At 35.9% G+C, this 21083-nt stretch overlaps 3 protein-coding genes across 6 annotated transcripts; 2 read left to right on the forward strand and 1 right to left on the reverse strand.

The window, feature by feature from the left end:
• The first annotated feature begins 2522 nt into the window (after positions 1 to 2522).
• LOC149020256 (NAC transcription factor 29-like) lies at positions 2523 to 4797 on the forward strand. The gene is given in 4 exon segments (XM_089148365.1): positions 2523 to 2856; positions 2964 to 3247; positions 3350 to 3454; positions 3456 to 4797. Coding segments are annotated over 4 exon segments (891 nt in total). The 5' UTR covers positions 2523 to 2681; the 3' UTR covers positions 3783 to 4797.
• Positions 4798 to 9595: 4798 nt separating this feature from the next.
• LOC149020257 (NAC domain-containing protein 100-like) lies at positions 9596 to 11517 on the reverse strand. Of its 4 annotated transcripts, none has more exons than XM_089146889.1 (4): positions 11398 to 11517; positions 10780 to 10989; positions 10393 to 10670; positions 9596 to 10301 (listed from the first exon to the last, which is right to left on the reverse strand). In XM_089146889.1, the coding sequence occupies exons 2-4, from the start codon at positions 10964 to 10966 to the stop codon at positions 9669 to 9671; spliced, it is 1098 nt and encodes a 365-aa protein (XP_089003015.1). In that variant the 5' UTR covers positions 10967 to 10989; positions 11398 to 11517; the 3' UTR covers positions 9596 to 9668. The 4 variants fall into 4 exon arrangements, with proteins under 4 accessions (XP_089003015.1, XP_089003013.1, XP_089003014.1 ...); XM_089146887.1 differs by having other exon boundaries at positions 10780 to 11014; XM_089146888.1 differs by lacking the exon at positions 11398 to 11517 and adding an exon at positions 11114 to 11387.
• Positions 11518 to 15959: 4442 nt separating this feature from the next.
• CYP704B1 (cytochrome P450, family 704, subfamily B, polypeptide 1) lies at positions 15960 to 18331 on the forward strand. Its single transcript, XM_089146890.1, has 6 exons — positions 15960 to 16289; positions 16386 to 16601; positions 16855 to 17151; positions 17344 to 17730; positions 17826 to 18026; positions 18120 to 18331. The coding sequence occupies exons 1-6, from the start codon at positions 15966 to 15968 to the stop codon at positions 18297 to 18299; spliced, it is 1605 nt and encodes a 534-aa protein (XP_089003016.1). The 5' UTR covers positions 15960 to 15965; the 3' UTR covers positions 18300 to 18331.
• Positions 18332 to 21083: the final 2752 nt, after the last annotated feature.

Here is a 21083-nt window from a genome sequence, read left to right on the forward strand (position 1 = left end):
ATGAGAAATGGGAGGAAATCTTTATAATGAATAAAGAAATAAACTCCCCATATATTAAAGAAAAATAAAAGAGACAATAAAACAATGATGGGATAGCCGAATTATTGAATTGGAATTACATGTGTTCATTCAAAAACTATCTAGCTATCTCACAATCCGGTGGAGAAAAACAATTAAAGAGACAATTAAACAATGACGGGGCAAGAAAATTATTGAATTCGAATTACATGTGTTCATTAAAAAACCCAAAGAAGTCGATCTTTGGATTCTTGTTCGATGTCCGCACTGTAACGCTACATGTGGAATCCTAAGGGACGTGACTGTAAATACAATTTTTATTTTACACTTTAGGATTTAAAGTTTATAAATTTACATTAAAAATTATCATAATCTAGGGGTGTCAAAACCTAACCCGAACCGTTAAAACTTGTAAAAATAGCTTAATGATATTCTACCCTCTGTGATTCCTTGGTTTAACTATCTAATTCAGCAGGGCCTTTTGAGTGGCGTATATATTGATTTAATCATTGTAGGCATCTTTCTTGACACTGGCCCTTTTTTATAGGCCTTCGCCAATTGGGTAGGTTTGAGAAGCATCTCTTAGTAAAATCAGAACAATCAATTGATCAAGTACTTGCATGGGTTAATGGGGGTGGCAAGCTATTAAATTTGAGTATGCATTTGATAATAGTATTTTCTAAGAACGACGTTATTTATTATAATATTATAATCGGTTTATGGTGTTTTTATCAAGGAACAGTGGTCTAAGCATAACTTTGGTTTTTTGGAAAAACTTGTGCTCATAACTTTTAAGCAAGGTTTAAAGTATCCCACGATACCCTACGATACTAGTCGATACGTATCTATATTTGACCCAACCGATACGATACATCTCGATACGTCTCTCCATTGAATTACACTAAAATACATTAATCAGAGCTATACAATACGTGATACAGGACGATACGTCTCTTAAAATCACTTGACCGATACAATACTTTAAACCTTGCTTTTAAGAATAGTTGTGGAACAAGTTAGTTTTTGGTAACTTATGCTATTGTTAACGGTTTTTTGGATAAAATATTTCAACAAATATAAAATAAGCCATTTTTAATATTTGAAGTCCTTGATATTTAAAATACATCAAAGCAACATAAGTATATTTATTGTTGCCGTCCCCCTCCCCCGCCCCCCCCCCCCCAAAAAAAAAAAAGCATACACAATGCCAGTGATAAAAATTGTCGTGTCGGTAGGTGCCAACACGATACATTTGACCAAAACAGGATTGGCCAAATGTCGGCAATATATCACCGAGAAACTCAGAATATCTGGAAATTGGTTATTTGGGCTATATATCATGGAAAACAAAATCAATATCTCGCAAGGCCCATAGGCCCATTATTGTTGCCAAGTTTATAACCCAACTGGCATTAACTCAATTAACCATCATTGCTATCTAATTGAAACCCCACGCTCTTTCAATTAATATTGTCCAAGTCCAACCCCACATTTATCACATAGCTCGGCCCAACCATACATTTTTCTTTTCCAATCGAAAACACCCCAAATGTCGGCAAAAATTCGGGGTTCCGGTGGTTTTGCAAGCCATTGACACCCCCATGTCTGCAAAATTCATACATTGAATTTTATGGCTTAATTACTAATAGAACCTTACTATTTATGAAATTACTATTACCTCATACTTCTTACTGTGTTAAGAGGCTATTAAGGTTTGATGTTGAAATCCATTTTACCCTTCATTATTTGAATAAAAAATTAAAAAAACTTAATTTATTATATTGAAAAAGACAAAACATGTCAAAATTATTCTGCAAAAAACGTTCTCAAATACAAAACTGAAACCGATTTATTTCATGAGAATGATAGAACAAACGGATTTGCCAAGTGCATGTTAGTCTTTTTTTCTAATTGATAAATTGAACCGAGTAATAGCCGCGTATCGAGACCAAAGAGTCTTCAACACAAAGAAACTGACTGTTCTTTACCCGGTTTTCTTTCCCACCTATTGGTTAGAGAACACGGTTCACCCTGAAGCGGGAATAGTCTAGCGAAACAAGAAAAAACATTAAAAAGCAACAACCCAAAACGGGAATGTTTTTTTATATGCTCTCGGATATTCGGTTATGTGTTTCAACCTCATCGCCAATCATCTTTGGCATGTTTCCGTGTTGGCCACGTGTCAACCTAGTCACAATCCTCAAGTCCAAGCCCAAGCCCACGAGCCTAAGATAATATTGAAAAAGCTGTCCAAATCAAAGAAAGAGCTGATGTGGACCAATGAGGACCCAGAGTATGAGGTGTCACGATAAGAACCAGATGAACCCGGTCCATTTGTTCTCCATTTTCGTTGTTCTTATCCTTTGTCTTGCCTTGAGCCAAGAACACGTATCACCTTTGCCAAAGATGGAACGAAAGCAACCTCGAAAGCTCTCTTAGACTTAAACCAAAACGATTTTCAAACCTTAGAACCATTCAATCCTTTCATGAAACGTGTAGAAATACGTTTAACCCAGAAACTAAACGACAAAAAGCCACAAAGATAAAACGGCTTCTCCTCTCCTTTCCAACATTTCAAACCCCTCTGTTTCTCTTCCCTAGCTAATTCTAAGCAAAGCTCTTCTAGCATTTGATTCCTGATTGTTTTCCATTTTTAATGCCAAATGGATAGAGTAGGGAAGACCAAATCAGATCTTCCACCTGGGTTTAGGTTTCATCCAACTGATGAAGAACTCATCACGTACTACCTCAGGAACCAAACATTGTCAAAGCCATGTCCTGTGTCAAACATTATACCAGAAATCGAGATTTATAAATTTGATCCATGGGAGTTACCTGGTTAGTTGGTTTCTGGGTTTATGATCTCTATCTTTTAATACGAGCTATATGCATGCAGAGCTATTTATTCTAATTTCTCTGTTTAATTACTGTTTTATGTGTTGCAGAGAAGGCAGATTTTGGGGAGAAAGAATGGTATTTCTTTAGTCCAAGAGACCGTAAGTACCCAAATGGGATTCGACCCAATAGAGCTACAGGTTCTGGTTATTGGAAAGCTACAGGAACCGACAAGGCCATTCATAGTGGATCTCAGAATGTTGGTGTGAAGAAAGCTCTGGTTTTCTACATAGGTCGCCCACCTAAAGGTGTGAAGACTGATTGGATCATGCACGAGTATCGATTGGGTGATTCAAACAGAAGACCTGCTAACAAGCTTGTTGGGTCCATGAGGGTACGTGAGTAGTTAATATTGCTCATTTTGTGTTTGTTGGTTTGCCTCAACTAGATTAATTTGTTGATCCTGAATTGAACCTTTATCTGCTTACGTGCACAGTTGGATGACTGGGTTCTCTGTAGAATCTACAAGAAGAGAAATTCGAGCAGATCACCAGTTGAGGAGGAGCAGAGAGAAGAAGATGAACAAATCTTCAATGACACAACAGCTACAGACCAGCTCATCAGATGCGAATGGAGATCATCAACAACAAGCAGCAGCAGCAGTGCTTCCAAGGACGTTTTCGCTTAGTCAGTTAATGGGTGTGGACCATCTTTCTCTCCCTCAGCTGTTAAGTGAGAACCAACTTCTGGGTTCATTCGGCGAGTTCCAACTCACCGGAAACAATGGTGGCATTAATAACATTTCCGACTATAAATTTCAACCGTCCTATGATATGATGACATACCAGAATTCATTCGTCACCAACCAGCAGCCTCTCAATGTGAACCCAGTTTTTGAAGATTTCATTAGTCATAAGAAAAGTCAATAATTGGAATAGGGGATTGATTATTAATAGTTTCTTAGAAATTTTGGTGGGCATGTTTCAATTCATAAAAATCAATATTCCAATTGACAATTAATTTGGGAATAAAAATTTGGAAGACCTGAATAGATTTCAAGTGGCGTATGCGACCAACAAAACAACCCATGGATGATATGAATTCTGGGCGATGATAAATGATAATCCTCGCCCGGAGGGTGAATTTAGTTAAAACTGTGGCGTTTTTTCTTCCTCCCTTGAAAGTGAACTTATATTTGCTACCCAGAAAAAAAAAAAAAAAAAGAAGAAAAAAAAACCTATAAGCTGATGTGAATTTCTGTAAAATATAAAACCTTATATAAATGGATGCTTGTTTTAAAAATTGTTTCAAATAAAGAATTTGTATAAATGAATCAACTTTTTAATAATCAAAATAATCCAAACAAAAAGTTGAGGATATAATTCTATTTTAAAACCGGTGTGGGTGTATGATAAAAGTCACCCATTACCATTGGAAAATTTAAACATGATTTCTTTTTAGCAAGCTTGAAGAGAAAACCATAATCTTGATTGTTAGGTTTACATCTTTTTGACTTGTCAATTATTTTTTTCTTTTTCTTTTGGTACTCTTCGGGGATCTTTTCATTAATCATGTTAGTGTGTTCTTAGATGTGTTCTACTTGGAATTGCCTAGTTGCTTTTACTTTTCACACACGGGATATTAGTTGAACTAGTATTCTTGATGTTTTATTTTGTGTGGTGAGGATTTTTGATTCTCAATAAATAGTTTGTGCAAGAGAGATACACTAATTATTTTATAATCTCACGAAAAGTATATGCTCTGTCAAGTATGCAAGTTGATATATATTTCGAAGTCTTCTAGATTGGCCATATGTCAAACTTCAAATATTAATTCAACCATATACATCTGCTGATTCACACCCATTGTATGTCCACCATACCACCATTGTTAAAGAAATACCTACAAACAATGTTGTTGTCCAACAGTTGGGGTTGGAATCTCTATCTATATATAGCCCACAAACTGCATGAAATAATAGTATGTGGGTTTTGGATGGGCCTGTGGGGCCCACAATACAATTGAGTGAGTCCAAGAATTTCCAGTTAAAGTGTGATAAATTGTGGGCAGGCCCGGCCCATGGATTAATAATAAGTTGATGAGTAGAAATTAAGATGAAGAAGATGTTAAGAAAAGAAGCAGTTGAGTTGAGTTGAGTTGAGCATATTCTGAGATTGAAGCCAGAAATGAAGCAAATTGAGGAACCAAAACATACGGCTATTAAATTTTTGGTGTATAATTGGATTCGAAGCACACACAGACAGAAACCTTATCTCTGACTTGTAGTTCGTACACCGTACGTTAGTTTTAATGTGATGTTCAAGTCACTGAAATTGATTGGACCATGTTCTTCTGTGTTCACTTGGCTTGTCAAGTCACTCATTTCAGTCATATCATATGGATGGAGTTCATGGTTTCTCACTTTCTCTCATTAATGTGATGTGGGCTACTACTTCTGAACGCCCATCATCTCTTTGTAGTACTCATTTTGAACTGGGTATATGTGTTTTTCTTTGTCTTCTTCCACTCTTCATAGTGATGTGATTCGTTGATTGGCTTGTGACATTGAGGTTATGGTGTCATTTTTCTAGAGTCTTTGGTGTGAGATTCATAGTTTGCATTGTGCACCTTTGTATTGTGCACCTGGGTTTGTATCTGAGCCTCGGAGAGGTAGGTTAATTGTTGATATCTGACTCCATCATCCTCGTATTCTTTACTTTTGTTTGTTTTGATTTCGCATATAGAATCATAAATAGAAAATTTTACTTACATTTTGTAAAAGTTAAATCCATACTTTGGCACAGTCAAAGTCTTAATTGTATTATCACCATCACAGTAAGTAGATGATGATGATGATGGTGCATTGGAAACTAATCTAGTCTCATATCAATTAAATATATTTGTTGTACCCATTTCAACTGTTCTCATCTCTTATTCTTTCCCAGAATCAGAAAAAACCATAACCCAACAAACTCAGAAGAGGAGGTAGCTACCCAGAAAGGAAGAAATCAACTACTAAATGATTTTGGTTTCTCCCTGAAACAGCCATGGTCAAATTATCCATGTTTGGGAAGGACTTGTTCAGAGATGACATTTGTCCTTCCCTTAATTCCAAGCTATAACAAACCTATGCAACCACACCACCTTTCAGTGACCATGGTTTCTCCTTAATTTCCTGGTTTTAATTTCCTGATATTTATCAACAAGAAGAAGCTAGAAGAATAAAATGAATTGGCCCTTCTCATGTCTTTGTCATATTCAACCAAAATAGTAAGATTTTTTCTGCTAGATGTCATCAATCTTTATGTCACCTAATAATAACATACATGGAAATTAAAATCCAATTTCAGTAAGTTTAAATGTTACATATAATGAGTAACAAGTCCGCCACCTTCCATATATATGATTTCATCAAGAAGCTTAATTAATTGAGAGATTAAAGAAGACAAAAATAAAAATAAAGGAATGATAAGCTTGGTTGGGCCACCTTGTCTTTAATAAATTAGAAAAAGAAAGATGCTTGTTTAGCTTAATTATTAAGATGGAATAAGAACAAGGTATAATACTCCTTAATGGAGATGTGGTAATCAGCTAGTTCCCTATGAATTTGAATTTCCTTTTCTTTAATTAATGAAAAGATTATGCTTTTGAAAAGAAAATTTATGTAGGGAGAAGCATTTAGTGTTAGATACATTTGCTTAATTGGCTAATTATTGTTAATAATGGGGTTTATGGTCTGTGACGTATGTGTTTCTATAAATAAAGTATCTTTAAACCATACACTATATGGGGTTCACAGGATTTTATATATTCAATCTGATCTAAAATTTAGAGCAGGTAGCAGCCTATATTCAAGTAATGTTAAAATTCTGATTTCTTCTCCCATTATTTTATTCCATTGGATAACCCACCATTGACCAAACTCTGAGATCACTAATATTTACCCAAAAAAGAAAGAGATCACCATAGTATAATGGTATTTAATTATGTGTTTTGCATGAATTAAGGGCATCAAAGACTAAATTGGAGTGTGGTAATTGATTTGGAATCAAATTGTTATTGTGACATGAATTCTTATATCTGATTTTAATCTGTAAAGATATATTTTGATGGGTGATTCGAATGATCGTTTTTTGAAATATATTATAGAAGCAAATGACCCATCATTGATCTCGTTTTTTGATTGGGGGCAAAGGAAGTGATATGTTACGACCCAACCTAACATGTTGACCTGTTTGCCCGACTTAATAGCATATCTACCTTATATCCTCTTATGGGTTCGTTGCATGTGAGATGTAGAGATTTTCATCGATGAGAGTTTATGTAACGCCATTTTTGTGATGGGTTAAAAAGCTCTTTATTGTAATCTTCGTCTTATACAAGGAAGTTCTTATTCGCCCATGAACATAACACATTATGTTCAGCTGTAAATTATGTTAAATCTCTATGTTATTTCAACTTACTCCTATTTCTAGTTGTACTTTTTTGGGTGTCCGTTCTAATCAAATTTATTATATCATACTTTTTTGGAATTTGGATTTAGTTTGATACAACTAATAAAGTGGCTAGAGGTGAAGATATCACCTAGATGCAACACTTTGGTATTAATCCATTAGGAAAGTAGGATTAGGTTGAAAACAGATATTTAATCTCAATTATTTAATGGGTCATTTCACTAATGTTGGGAGATTTTAGACCATTACACTAACCTAAAACAACATATTTTACTGGGGAAAGACAGCTGCCTAGTCAAAGGGAGATCTGGATTTTAATTTTTGAATGCTTTTAGCCCTTTAAGACTTAGAGTAAAGAAAATATTCCATACTCCACCCAAAAAAAAAAAATGTTTTCATACAATTTTGACACGTGCTTATATAGCAATCTTTACTGTGAATATTCGACAAATAAACGGATCATAAACATATCATGTAATCTTTCCGTGGAAAAAGAAAGATAAATATTGAGTTTGAATCTTTTTTTTTAAAGATGTTCGTGTAATGAGTTATAGGATTTAGCAATGTGTAATTAATATCTTAACCCTTGGATTAGAATATTATATGTTGTTATGTTTTGAACATTTGTACATAATATCTCGTTGAAATAAAGAGAACGAACTCAAAAGATAACTAGAAGAGGAAGATATTATAAAACCCACAATTCCGTAAGGGGAAAGAATAATTTCGTGTAAAGTTAAATTGAATGAATTTTTTAAGCTTGTCTGGAATGCGGAGAGCCAAAAGAATAACGTCATAAGAACTTAAAATAATAAAACGTTCTCTTATAGAAGTACTATATACCAGAATATTCTTTTTCTGTTAGGTGATTAGGAGTTAAAGCTTGATTAAATAATAAGAAAGTTTGATGAGTCTTGCACATTAAGAGAAAGCTTAGATTATGACATCGTTGGTTTTCCTTAATGATTCTTATTTTACTATTATTGGAAGGCTATAGATGAAGCTGTTCTGATATTACTTGTACCAGTTAGCAATTTATCAAAACTAGCATCTTGATGTTGGAATTTTTAGATTTATAAGTTTTACAACAATTAAGTTCGGAAATTATTATATTAGTTTTAAATTTCACCCTCTGAGATTGAGATGTTGGAGTTATAGAGACAATCTCATATCAATTGGTTTCACACCTATTGTATCTAATGTTCAAAGGTTTGAATGGAACTCCACATGAAATTTCATGGATTAATCAATTCAATTTGAAATTTGAATTTTTCTATTCAAGAACCTTCTTGGGTTTCAAGATTAAAAGAGTCTCAAAAGCAAATTCAAGATTTCAAGTGTGTTCTTCAAAATTCTTCTTGGGGTTCTAGATAAAAAGGGTTGTAATAATTCAAGTGTCTTCTTCACTTAATGCCTAAGGTTTTGAATTGGACCATGCATAGTTTGTCTCTTTAAACGCAGAAATGTTGGAATTTTGGAGATATCAGATCTACTAAATTTGTGACCTATTTTGTCACCTATTCACACATCTTGTGGTTCTCAATTTTCTAGGTGGAAGGCCTAATGCTAATGTACTAACATTTTGAATGAACTTAAATTTTATTTTGAAGAACCTAAAAGAATCACAGGGGGTGAAGGCAAGTGTCATTAGAGATTATATTCTTATTTTTAATCAGGATTTTTTTTATCACTGGAAGTTGAGCTATCACATAGTTTTTAGTAGGTGGCCGAACATATAAAATCTTTAAAGTTTCATACCCTCATATATACCAAATACAAACACGTTTTGTACAGGGTTGTGTAAACATCAAACTTGTATGTTTACATGATATGTTGAAAGATGGAGAAAGAGGGAATCCAAAGAGACTCAAATGTACAATCTTTATACTGTAGCTGATTTGATATTTACTTTAGAACAGCAGCTCTGATGGTGGCTTGAGATTCCAGAGATTCAGACCCACCAAACTATAACAAAATTTCCAGAAACCAAATGCAAAAAAAAAAAAAAAAAAAAACTTGATTCATTGACAATATTACTCAAGGAAGTACTGGAACTAAGCTTAACTGTCATAATTAGTTATATACAAGGGACTGAGATTTACATATCATGGAAACATGGAAACTAGAGAAATCAAAGGGAAAAGAAATTTAAAATCTGTTTGGTATCATATATTACATTGACATAGCCTTCACATTGCCCACTGTATTCTAGATCCAGAAATATGTACAAACAATATCAATATCAATATCAATATCAATATCAATTTTAGACAAGACAAACAATAGTGACTGGAATTCTTCTTCCCCTGCTGCTGCTGCTATCTATCTATTCTTTTTCATCTGCTTCTAGTATGTCTGTTTTCAATAATTCCAAAGACAATCAAGGTCTACTGGGCCAACTGAAGTTGATGGGTCTTCTTGATCTTCAAAAGGGCTCCTTCCCATTTCATGATTAGAGACAACTGAAGAGATTTCATTGTTTACATCAGAGGTCAGCCCGGTTTCTTGTGAGATACTAACCATCTCTCTTTCGGCTTTGTAGCTCTGTTTCATATGGTGTTCATGGTTCCCAATCAAAGCCCTCAAGATGGCTTGATCTTGCATCGAAAAGGAGCCCTGGTACTGCAAATTGTTAATACTTGGACCACCTTGCGTAGAGTAAAATGAGTTGGGAAGAGAGAATTTTGACATAAGCAATGGAGAAGAGGACACATCGGAAGGATTGGCAGAAGCAGCGAAAAGAGGATAATTGAAGTAATCAGAAGCTTCTTCCTCGTTTTTCTGGTTCTCCATTGGATTGGAGAAGCAGGTCACGTGAGATGGCTCTGCTCCGCCGGTATTAATCTTGCTGCTGTAGGAAGGAGAATCCATCAACGGAGGTAAAAGAGACCGAGCAAACTCATCTCCAAAGGAGCTCATTCTGACCAGCCCTGAAACAAGTGTTTTCTTCCCACCTGAACTCTTTTGAAATATCCTGCAGATCACCCACTCGTTCTGTTCAAGAAAAGAAGGGAAAAATGAATCAGGAACAATACATCAATAGAAGATAAATAGGCAGAACATACAGAATTGTTTAAGCTCTAACCTTGGCTGTTTTGGGGAGATTGCTGACAGAGTATTTTCCTTCCAATCTATACTCGTGCATTACCCAGTTACTCTTTTCTCCTTTTGGAGCTCTTCCTTTATAGAACACCAGAGTCTTCTTCATGCCAACCAGTATTTTGTCTCTGTAGATTTCCTTGTCTTTACCAGTTGCTTTCCAGTAACCAGCTTCAGTAGCCCTGTTTGTCCTCAAACCAGTTGGGTATTTTCTGTCCCTAACACAGAAGAAGTACCATTCTTTCTCTCCCATTTTCGCTTTTCCTTCATTCAAGAAAACACAAATTTCGAGAGTCAGAACACGATTTATGAACACCAAAAACCATAGCTCTTAACAGAGGAAAAAAAAAAAAAAAAAAAAGCCTAAACTTACTTGGCAATTCCCAAGGTTCACACTTGTTCAAATCCGCCTCTCCAATTGCTCTGGCAGTGAAGTTAACTTCCATAACCTTCTTCGACAAATAGTGACTTATAAGCTCTTCATCAGTAGGATGGAATCGGAACCCAGGAGGCAAATCCATCTGTTCTTCCTTCTTGCTGAACCCGTACATGTTCTCCATTCTGAAAGAGGGGCTCTGTTCTCCTTCAAAGATTTGGCTTTCAGGAGCCTAAACACAAAGAAAACAGTATACAATTCAAAACGAGTTGCGAGGCTACAATTTTGGGATTCAACAAGAGCAGAAGAGTTCAGGGAGGGTGTTAATTACCTGAAACAGTCTCTAAAGAATTTAAAACTTTCAAAAGGGTTCTAAACAAAGTGCTCTGGTTTTTCTATGTTCAGAGTAAAAGCCAAATGGAGGAAACACAGCAGAGAAATTTACAGACAAAACAGAGATATATGTAGCTGAAGTGGAATCAAAAGAATCAAGGAAATGGGCAAAGGTTGGAAAGAGAGAAGAAGGGCAAGAACTAAGAACTAAAAATTTCCTAACCTGAGAGCTTGAGGAGATGCTATCTATTAAAAAAAAAGAAGAGTTGTGAGGAACAGAACCTCTAAATACTCGTTTCTGGAGGTGAAGAAACGTGGGCCGTAAGGCAACCTGCTTGGTAGTTTTGGCACCCTTTTTTGCTTCTCTGTTACAATTCTGTTTCTACTCTTTAATTTGACCAAGAACAAGAGCAATTCAACTAAACACCCCTGCTCTTAGAATGTTAAGAGGAAAAAAAAAAAAAAAAAACAATATTATAAACGAAAATTTCAATAAATAATTAATTCTCTTAGCCACAATTATCAGGCAAAGAAAAGATTAATTAATTGTTTAAGTCGCTTGGTTTAGTTGTTAACAATCCAGCCAAAGTCATCAATCAAATCTAATAATATTATAATTCCATGTGAAAGAAGAAGCTTATCCTATTCTTCCTCTCTCTGCCCAAACCATGAAATCAACAAACCTCCTTATCTTAACCACAATAGCTAAATGGAAAGAAAAGTACAAAAGGCAACACAATTTTTTTCCCCAATAAAAATAGTTAAAAGTTGAGACTTCACTTAAATTTGTCAAATGACCAATATGACCTCATCTGAGTTTCCATTGTGTATTATTAAAAAAGAAAGAAGTAAAATAACCCTTTCTTCTCACTGTTCTTTTGTATTATTTTTTAGAAAATTTAAAAGAATAAAAGATAATGGATATCTTCTTTTTTTTTGGTAACCAAATATAATGGGTATCTGAGAGTTAGGTTATCTGAACTTGGATTGATATGACATGTACCAACAAAGTGGCCAAGTTAAATTAAATGTTTACAGTATACCTTGTATTCCTTATTTACACTTAAACAACTGAACAAATCATGCCCCCAAGGTTTACTGCATATATCATTGGTGGGTTCATTGAGAAAACAACTAATCAGTAGTAAAGTCCAGCCTAAAAGGGCCAAACATCTATCAATTCAAATCCACATTAATTTTCATTATAGCCACAAATTTAAGAGAAGCACATGTATGAGTCTAGGATTTCGAGGCCATCCGAGAAATCTGGCCGACGAAGGGTTTGAGGCTCATCAAGTGAGCAAATCTGATAAGTGAGTCAGTTTTGTAACTAAGAAGACCTTTAAAGTGTGAAACATTGAATTAAAGCCATCTCTAGTTGCAAATGCTTCAAACCTTTCAAGTGTAGTTACTTTTACTGATGAGCTATACACATCTCATGCTTGTTACCATTAAGAGAAAGAGAAAAAACAAGAGCAATAATAGCCCTTCTACCTGATTTCACTAGGAATGAATTAAATAAATAAAAAGAATTCCCCATATCAGTTTTCCTTAGAAAGGATGTTTTCTATTAATTTGGGAAAGTTGATAATGACTCCAAACCCCTCAAGATTCTTGAATGACAGCAACACCCTCAACTCTCATATTATTTTTTTGTCACATTAACCAGTAGGGGAAGAAGGACTCACAGTAAAAATGATAAAATTGGAAAATGGGAATTGTGAGCTGCTGTCATTAGGTCCATATATAGGGTAGGGAGATATAGGTAATTTTGACTCTTTTTTTTTTCATCTTAAATATTAAGCGATAACGGAAGGGGGCCCTCCTTTTTACTTAATTGATTAAAAGCACCTCATAATGACCAAAAGCTAACTCTTTCTCTTTGTAGAAACAGTCAAATTATGAGAAGCCGCGTGGCATCTCATGCGCGTATGGAGGAATTCTAATCGTCTCCGCAATTAATTAATATCGGACGGTCGAGATTCGACCCAATTGTCTACCTTCGCATTTGCCACGTCATCCTCATTTAAGAAAGTGTAATTGACACTGCCGGCAGCTTCGGAGTTCGGCTGGGGAAGTAACCGAACCTCGTCCACGCGTGTGCATACGATTAGCTTAGCTCAGAATTATTTTTAAAAAATGCTTTTGAAGCCTTAAACTAAACTCAAGGGTTGACTATTAACCCAACACGACTGATAGCTGGCAAACGGGGCACTTGTTTCCTTCATACCGACAGCAGGATGGCGGCAATTAAAATCCACGTGTCAATACGCTACTGGCTCAAAAGTAACTAATTGAGAAAATTAGGCAACCCTAATTTACAAGTTAGCATCAAAACAGAACAAGTCAACATGTCTTAACAAGAACTAATGTGGGCTTTGAGCTGTTTCACTCTTGGGGTTTCGGGAATATTCGTTTTATGATTTCAGAGAAACTTCCACAAGCTGTTAAACAATATATTAAACATATATCTCAAGGCCTAACTTCAGCAGATCAAAATAATATTTTAATGCTAGATAAAAATCTCTTGTTAATGTAAACTCACCCTGATTTAATGGATGATGCAAGATAATTCAAAAAATGGTAGCTGTTGAAGGGAACATATAATTCAAACCTGAGGATTAATGTAGGTAAGAAGTAGTAGAAGAGAGAATAAGTCTGTTTTCTCAAGGGAAGATGAAGTGTCTATTCTCACTAAATCATAATTTAATATGTAATTATTATTCTTTAGGTGTCAGTGTCACACCATTGATAACTCTTTGCATTTTTATTTTTAATTCCTTTTTTCTCCAATAGTATATTTCTCAAGTTAGTTGGGGGTTACAACCAGGGAACGACATTTCGGATATTTCGCCCGGTTCGCTACCCAAGACAACGAAAAATATCGCCGATATCTCGGCGATATTTCGCCCCCTATAGAAATTTCGCCCTAATTTTTTTTGAGTATTTTTATGCAATAATTTTGGTAAATTTGATGCCTATCCTAATCTGATGCAAATATGTGGTAAATTTGAATTATTTCCTAAAAATTATTCCATTTAAATTCTCTTACCTAGTCACATTTAATATGTTACCTTATAAAGCCTACATCATTAGGACATAATTGGAACGATTATCAAATCACTCTGAAGATTATTTTATAAGATTCATTACTAATTTAAATTGTTTCCATAAATTATTTCATGTATACACTCTTCCCTAATCACATTTGGCATGTTGACTTTGATAATTTAAATTATTTCTTAATATATATTTCCATTTAAATCTCCGCCTAGCCACATTTAATGTATTACCCTAAGGCCTAAATCATTCGGACATAGTTGAAAAGATTAACCGACGATTCTATTACAAAATATCTTCATAATTAAATTGTTTCCATAAATTATTTCATGTATATATTCTTCCCTAACCACATTTGGCATGTTGACTTTTGAGGACTAGATCACTAGAATATAGTTGGTAAGATTGCCATTAATCTTGATGATTTTACTATAAAAGTTTTTCTATTTATAAGTTATTCTCGAGATTTTCTTCCGAATTACATTTAACACATTAACTTTTGAGTCTTGAATCATTGTGATAAAATTGGTAAGATTGTGATACAATCAGAAACGCCTAAAAGTGCAAGAAATAGTATAAAAGCATACACAAAAAAATTTAAAAATATTTTTTCCGAAATCTGAAATATCGCGATATCCGCGAATATCTGATATCGCCGATTTCTCGGCGATATCCTGGTTTCGCCCCGGGGCGCGCGCGGGGGGGGACGGGGGGACAAGGGGGGGAACGGCACAAAAAGGGCAAAGACCCAACAAGGGGAAGAGAAGAAGGGAGGGGGGGGGGGGGGGTCTTTACTGAGTTGGCAAATCCTGGTTGGTCCATATTTGTGAAAACAAAGGATCCGGACCATCCAAACTTTGTTTGAGATTAATTAGGGAATGCATAATCGACTAGCCCAATAATCTAAGCCATTCAATTCTTAAATTTGATTTTCTGGGTTGTCAAACAAATGTGTTATGGTGCTATTGTAGTCTTCTATTCTTAGTGTCTGAATGGCTGAAGATCTTTCCACTTTTCAGATAAGGTGGTTAGGTGCACCAGTTTGCCTATAATTTTCTTTGCCAAGTTATTCCATAATCATATATTTTATTATGAGAGAATTTGGTTTCATTCTTGTAGAATCTGAGTCTCATAAAGTTTCTTTTTGGGGAGTTGGAAATAGTTGAACAGAGAATAGTTTTGAATATACTTCCAACACAATAACCATACTAACTAAAGCAGCTGAAGCAACCACTCTCTTTTGCTGAATTATGGAAACCTTGTTTTAGGCTTATCTATTCACACTGCATCTACGGTGAAAATCTGGAAAACCTTCACATAGTCATAAAGGTTGTACAGATACATACTTACACTGCTATTTGAGAAATGAGGGAGGATAACCTACAAGGACAGCATTAGAATTTTGCACACTACACCAATGAGAGGCTGGAAAACAGTATCATCCATATAATTATCGGAATAGGAAAGAGTGTGTATTAGTGTTGGTTCATTGTTTATCATGTGAGAAGGTTATAATGGAATCTTTACAGGGCAGCTCATGCTTCCTTTTCCTAAGAGATAGATATCGATGTGTCTGTGTGAGACATACATATCTCCATGAAGTTAGGTCAGAAGCACCAAAAAGATGAGAATGCACACCAAGAATGTTGATTGAGGATAGCTAATTAGTTTTACCACACATCCAAATCTCTAACTAATTATTCCCCAACACCCTATATATACAACAAATCTCTCCAAGCTATCTCTGTAAACCATTAGACTGCAGTTTTTCCTGCCTTAATTGTTACAGAATGGAGGGGAAAACCATGTCATTTGTTTCTTCGCACTTAAATGATTACTGCATTGGAATGATGATGCTTGCTTGCTTCATTATGTCATGGATATTCATCCACAGATGGAACCAGAGGAACTCAAAAGGCCCAAAAACCTGGCCTATAGTTGGTGCAGCAATCGAACAACTAATGAACTATGATCGGATGCATGATTGGCTAGTAGAGTACCTATATGAACTGAAAATTGTGAAGGTTCCAATGCCCTTCACAACTTACACTTACATTGCAGATCCTGCTAATGTAGAGCATGTACTCAAGACAAACTTTGCAAATTACCCTAAGGTAAAGTCAGATATTTAGGTCAGAACCTTTTTTTTTTATATATATTTATCTTAGGGTTTAATATTTGTCTGCTAAAACTTTCTATTTTGGGAAAAGGGTAATGTTTACCACTCATACATGGAAGTGTTGCTTGGGGATGGGATTTTCAACTCAGATGGGGAATTATGGAGAAAGCAGAGGAAAACTTCAAGTTTGGAGTTTGCATCCAGGAACTTACGGGAATTCAGCTCCACTGTCTTCAGAGAATATGCCATGAAGCTTTCAAGTATTTTGTGTCAAGCATCAGTTCATCACCAACAAGTAGACATGCAGGTCAATCACATGCCTATATTATTATGTTATTATACTAGCATAATACTGTTCAAGCATGGGGTTGAATATGTCCATTGCATGCCAAAACCTAAATTAATCTTACTAATGTTTGTGCGTGCCATCTTTCATAAAGCAGCTAGCATTGATTTAGTTATATGTTGTTTTCACAAGCCTAAATTTCTAGAAAGATATTAGAGGTGACAGATGCTATTAACATCACTGACATGAAAAATATTAAAATGTCTGTCATTAGGAACTGTTCATGAGAATGACCTTGGACTCCATATGTAAGGTGGGGTTTGGTGTAGAAATTGGTACTTTGGCTACTGAGCTCCCAGAAAATCGCTTTGCTTGGGCTTTTGACACTGCCAACATCATTGTCACACTCCGCTTCATTGACCCTCTGTGGAGAGTAAAGAGATTTCTTAATATTGGATCGGAAGCTCTGCTTGATCAAAGCATTAAGATAATCGACGATTTTACCTATGGTGTGATTCATAAAAGGAAAGCAGAGACACAGGAAGCTAGAGCAAGCAGTAAGAGTGATCAGGTCAGCATCTTTGGTTACGTGGACACTCATCCCAAACAACTGCTACTTTTGTACATGAGCTATTTTGTCAATCTTTACGCAGACAGATCACCTATCTTTCTTTTTGCTTATAATTTCTCAAAAATAGAATTCCCCACATTTCTGCTGCTGCTTGAAATAAAACACTGTTAAACTGACTTGTTTAATTCTCAGATAAAGCATGATATTTTGTCAAGATTCATTGAGCTGAGTGAGAACCCTGAAAACAAATTAAGTGACAAAAGCCTAAGAGATGTGGTCCTGAACTTTGTGATTGCTGGAAGAGATACAACAGCTACTACCCTATCATGGTTTATCTATATGATAATGACCCATCCCCATGTAGCTGATAAACTCCACTCAGAACTCGAAGCATTCGAAGAAGACCGGTCAACAGAAGAGGACATCCCATTGCTACCATATGACCTGGAGGACTTAAACTCATTCAACAAAAGACTAGCACAATTTTCAGGACTGTTGACTTATGATTCTCTAGGAAGATTATCCTACTTGCATGCAGCAGTTACAGAAACACTTCGTTTGTACCCTGCTGTCCCACAGGTTTGTAAAAAATATCTCAAAGGCACAAAATAAGAATTTGAGAGGATTATATTCGACTCTTAATTTGCTAACAATGAATATACACATCACTGAAGGACCCTAAAGGCATCTTAAAGGATGATGTATTGCCTGATGGGACTAAATTAAAAGCAGGAGGCATGGTGACTTATGTTCCATACTCAATGGGTAGGATGGAGTACAATTGGGGTCCTGATGCAGCTTCCTTCAAGCCTGAAAGATGGTTAAAGGATGGGTTATTCCAAAATGCCTCACCATTCAAGTTCACCGCATTTCAGGTATCTAAGAACTGGAAAGAATCAGTTTCGCCTGATATTTCAAATTCAGAAAAATGGGTTTATTCATGTTCATTATGAATTGGTGATTCACAGGCAGGACCTAGGATATGCCTAGGGAAGGACTCAGCATATCTCCAGATGAAGATGACCCTTGCCATCCTGTGTAGATTCTTCGATTTTCAACATGCACCCAAGCATCCTGTGAAGTACAGGATGATGACAATTCTATCAATGGCACATGGATTAAAGCTCACTGTCACTAGACGCTCTTAAACTCTTCTTTGGTGTCAAGGTGACAGCTACGAATGGATGTCAACTCTCTGGAAGACCAGAAGAACGGCACCTAATATGGGTCATACTATCTTATTATTTTTGTTTTCTGAACTGTTGTTTTCTCATCGAATAGCCTCTCAGCAAAAATTGCAGGACTAAGGCTGCAAAGCAAAATTGTTCCCCAGACTCTGCTTCAGCACCGGGTTTGCCCTTTCTGATCTGTTGTCAATACTTTCACACAAACAGTTAACCAAATGACAAAGTTTAGTAGTGTTGACCATCTTTTTGTTAGATAAAGAAAATTCTGTGGTTTTAGTTCACAAATCAAAGTACAATATGTTTGGCCTAAGTAATTAATTGCACTTTAGATGATTGAAAGCTCTGGATTCCTACCAAAAGAAAAAGGAGGAAGCTAGGAGCGGCAAAATTGAGACTTGCAGTTCAGGTTATCAAGAAATAGTAAGGATTCTATTTAAAAAGATCATATGATTGAATAGATAAGACTGAAAGAATTCCACTTTAACCTTGCTATGATTTGATATTTGATGGGATACCATCATACCAAGCAACACGTGAATTACAGGATGATGGCAACTTTGTCAATGGCGCCTGGACTGAAGCTCACCTTTGCTAGAAATTTCTCAGAACTGTATATTATGGGGTCATATGGCTATTTTCTGTGCGGTTTTCAATTTCCTCACAAACAATGAATGAATTTTAGATTTGACTAGCACTGTTGTTCACCGTTCACCCCTGATGATTTTAGGTCAGAGATACACTATTTTTGTTTCGAGTTAACTGCACTTGTGACATGACTGAGAAATCCACCAACGGGAAAAGGGGGAGGTAGCTTTGAGTTGCATAATTCAGAGTAGTCAAGATTCTAAAGGAATGATGTAGACTCACTGAATAAAAGATAATGACAGAGAAGAAAACAATAGACTGAATCTCTCATCTAGCTTATTAGGTTTTGATGTTTGATTGCATTAAAGCGAAACGTAAAATGAAAGCTTACACATCCACAAGGGACGAGCCCACAGAATATTATTAGAAGGGCTTGAAATATTCTCCTCATTTTTATTTTGGGTAGTATAAATATCTCCTCATAGATCAACTGAACAGTGAATAAAGCTACCGAAAGTCAAAGTTTTCGACTACTTTGAGTCTTGCCATCCTTACAGAGCTTGACACTTAACTCGTTAGGTCGTTTAATGGGTCCATACACAAGGGGCCCTTTCTTTTGATTTCAAGGAATCTAACGAAAGCGAAGATCGTGTAATGATCAGGAAAATAAAAGAATGAAAATAATGAAGAGAATAAGCTCTTACCTTCTCAACCATGGATCGAGCATGTGGGGAAGACGATCCAACTTATGAAATCTAAAGCAATCCATTGCTTCATGATACTGAGCCGCTTCAACTCCAACATCTTTTCACTTCGAGACTTTAACTTCACCTGGGCGATTGCTATCAGGTCTCCATGGACAATGCAAACGTTCAAGAAATTCATGGAACCGGACATGTTGATGTGGGAATTGGAATACAATGCTTTTAAGTATAAATTAAAGCATGGTTTGCCAAACTAGATGTGGTTGCTTGTTCTATTATCAGCTACGTAAGAGACGAATGGAGTTGGTAACAGGTCTCCACCTATTCGAGGAAATGCTTCTGTGAGAAAACCTTGCAATGCATGAATTTGCTTATGATTGATGCATTTGAACGGTTTCCGACAATGATAGGTTACTCTTATATGCGCTTTGCAGTTACTGAAGTTTATAGATGTTCTCAGGAGAGCAACGTTTTTCCGATGAACTTCTTAGTCTTCTGAGCCATATTCTACCAAAATAGAGAATTCCAACCCTCCAAGACTCTTGCGGGTTGGAATTCTCTAGGAATGCAACACGGTCGGACTGTGCCGGATTTTGCAATCCAAAATCCAACCCTATATATTCTAATCTAAGCTTATTTTCGCTCTGCCCATAATTCAAGAGTGATGATTATTGCTCTTGACCCTAAACCCTACAGGGCCAAGCCAAGCTCATTCTCGCCTTGATTGACCTTGTTCTTGGTCCTGATTGGCCCTGTGTTTGGCCTTGATTGGCCTTAGCCTTGATTAGCCTTATACTTATTAGCCTTATCTCTCGCCCTGATTGATCCTATACTTGGCTTTGATTGGTCATATCCTTGTCCATGTTCCTAATTCATTGAGTTAAAGCATCAATGACAAAAATTAGGCCAGGATTACGGCCAAAATCAGGGCCAGGGTCAGGACAAAAAATTAGAAATGGATCGGAATAGGCCCGGTAGGCCAAAAAATAATCCCAGGCCCGCCCTGGGCCCTAACCCGCCCTCAGGGCTAAAATCCTGAGCCCAATCCTATTCAGATTTAAGGACTGTCAGGGCTAAACTTGCACCCCTAACCCCAACAATATTTTTCTAAGTCATCAGCAATATGATTGACCTGATTATGTAAGCTCGTTTTTGGTATTATTCTCATTCTCTATTTGCCTATTTAAAAAAACTGAGTATAATAATTTATTCTAGGAAAGCTATTTGCGAAAACTCCTCTGCATTCAAAATATGAATGCCTGAATGGCTTTGTCATCATTGTTTAGCAATCTATTTTTCTGCATGAATAATCAGAGTAATCTTCTTGTAAAGATTAATTAGAGACATAAGCCATATCAGATACAAATCCAATTTCTACAATAGGATCAAAAGTCATGGTAGACAAAATAATGAATCCGCATATATATATATATATATATATATATATATATATATA

The sequence above is a fragment of the Hakea prostrata genome, chromosome 3, assembly GCF_041222555.1.
Source record: "Hakea prostrata isolate BN-2017 chromosome 3, UWA_Hpros_2, whole genome shotgun sequence".
Classification (NCBI taxonomy): domain Eukaryota; kingdom Viridiplantae; phylum Streptophyta; class Magnoliopsida; order Proteales; family Proteaceae; genus Hakea; species Hakea prostrata.

Bases quoted from the DNA above. Each gene is read 5' to 3' on its own strand.
- LOC149020257 (XM_089146889.1), bottom strand. From the start codon at position 10,966: ATGGAGAACATGTACGGGTTCAGCAAGAAGGAAGAACAGATGGATTTG. The intron at 10,671-10,779 runs GTAAGTTTAGGC...TCTTGAATGAAG, and splicing joins TGAACCTTGGGAATTGCCAA to GAAAAGCGAAAATGGGAGAG. The intron at 10,302-10,392 runs GTTAGAGCTTAA...TTTCTTGAACAG, and splicing joins ATCTCCCCAAAACAGCCAAG to AACGAGTGGGTGATCTGCAG.
- CYP704B1 (XM_089146890.1), top strand. From the start codon at position 15,966: ATGGAGGGGAAAACCATGTCATTTGTTTCTTCGCACTTAAATGATTAC. The intron at 16,290-16,385 runs GTAAAGTCAGAT...TTTTGGGAAAAG, and splicing joins ACTTTGCAAATTACCCTAAG to GGTAATGTTTACCACTCATA. The intron at 17,152-17,343 runs GTCAGCATCTTT...TTTAATTCTCAG, and splicing joins CAAGCAGTAAGAGTGATCAG to ATAAAGCATGATATTTTGTC.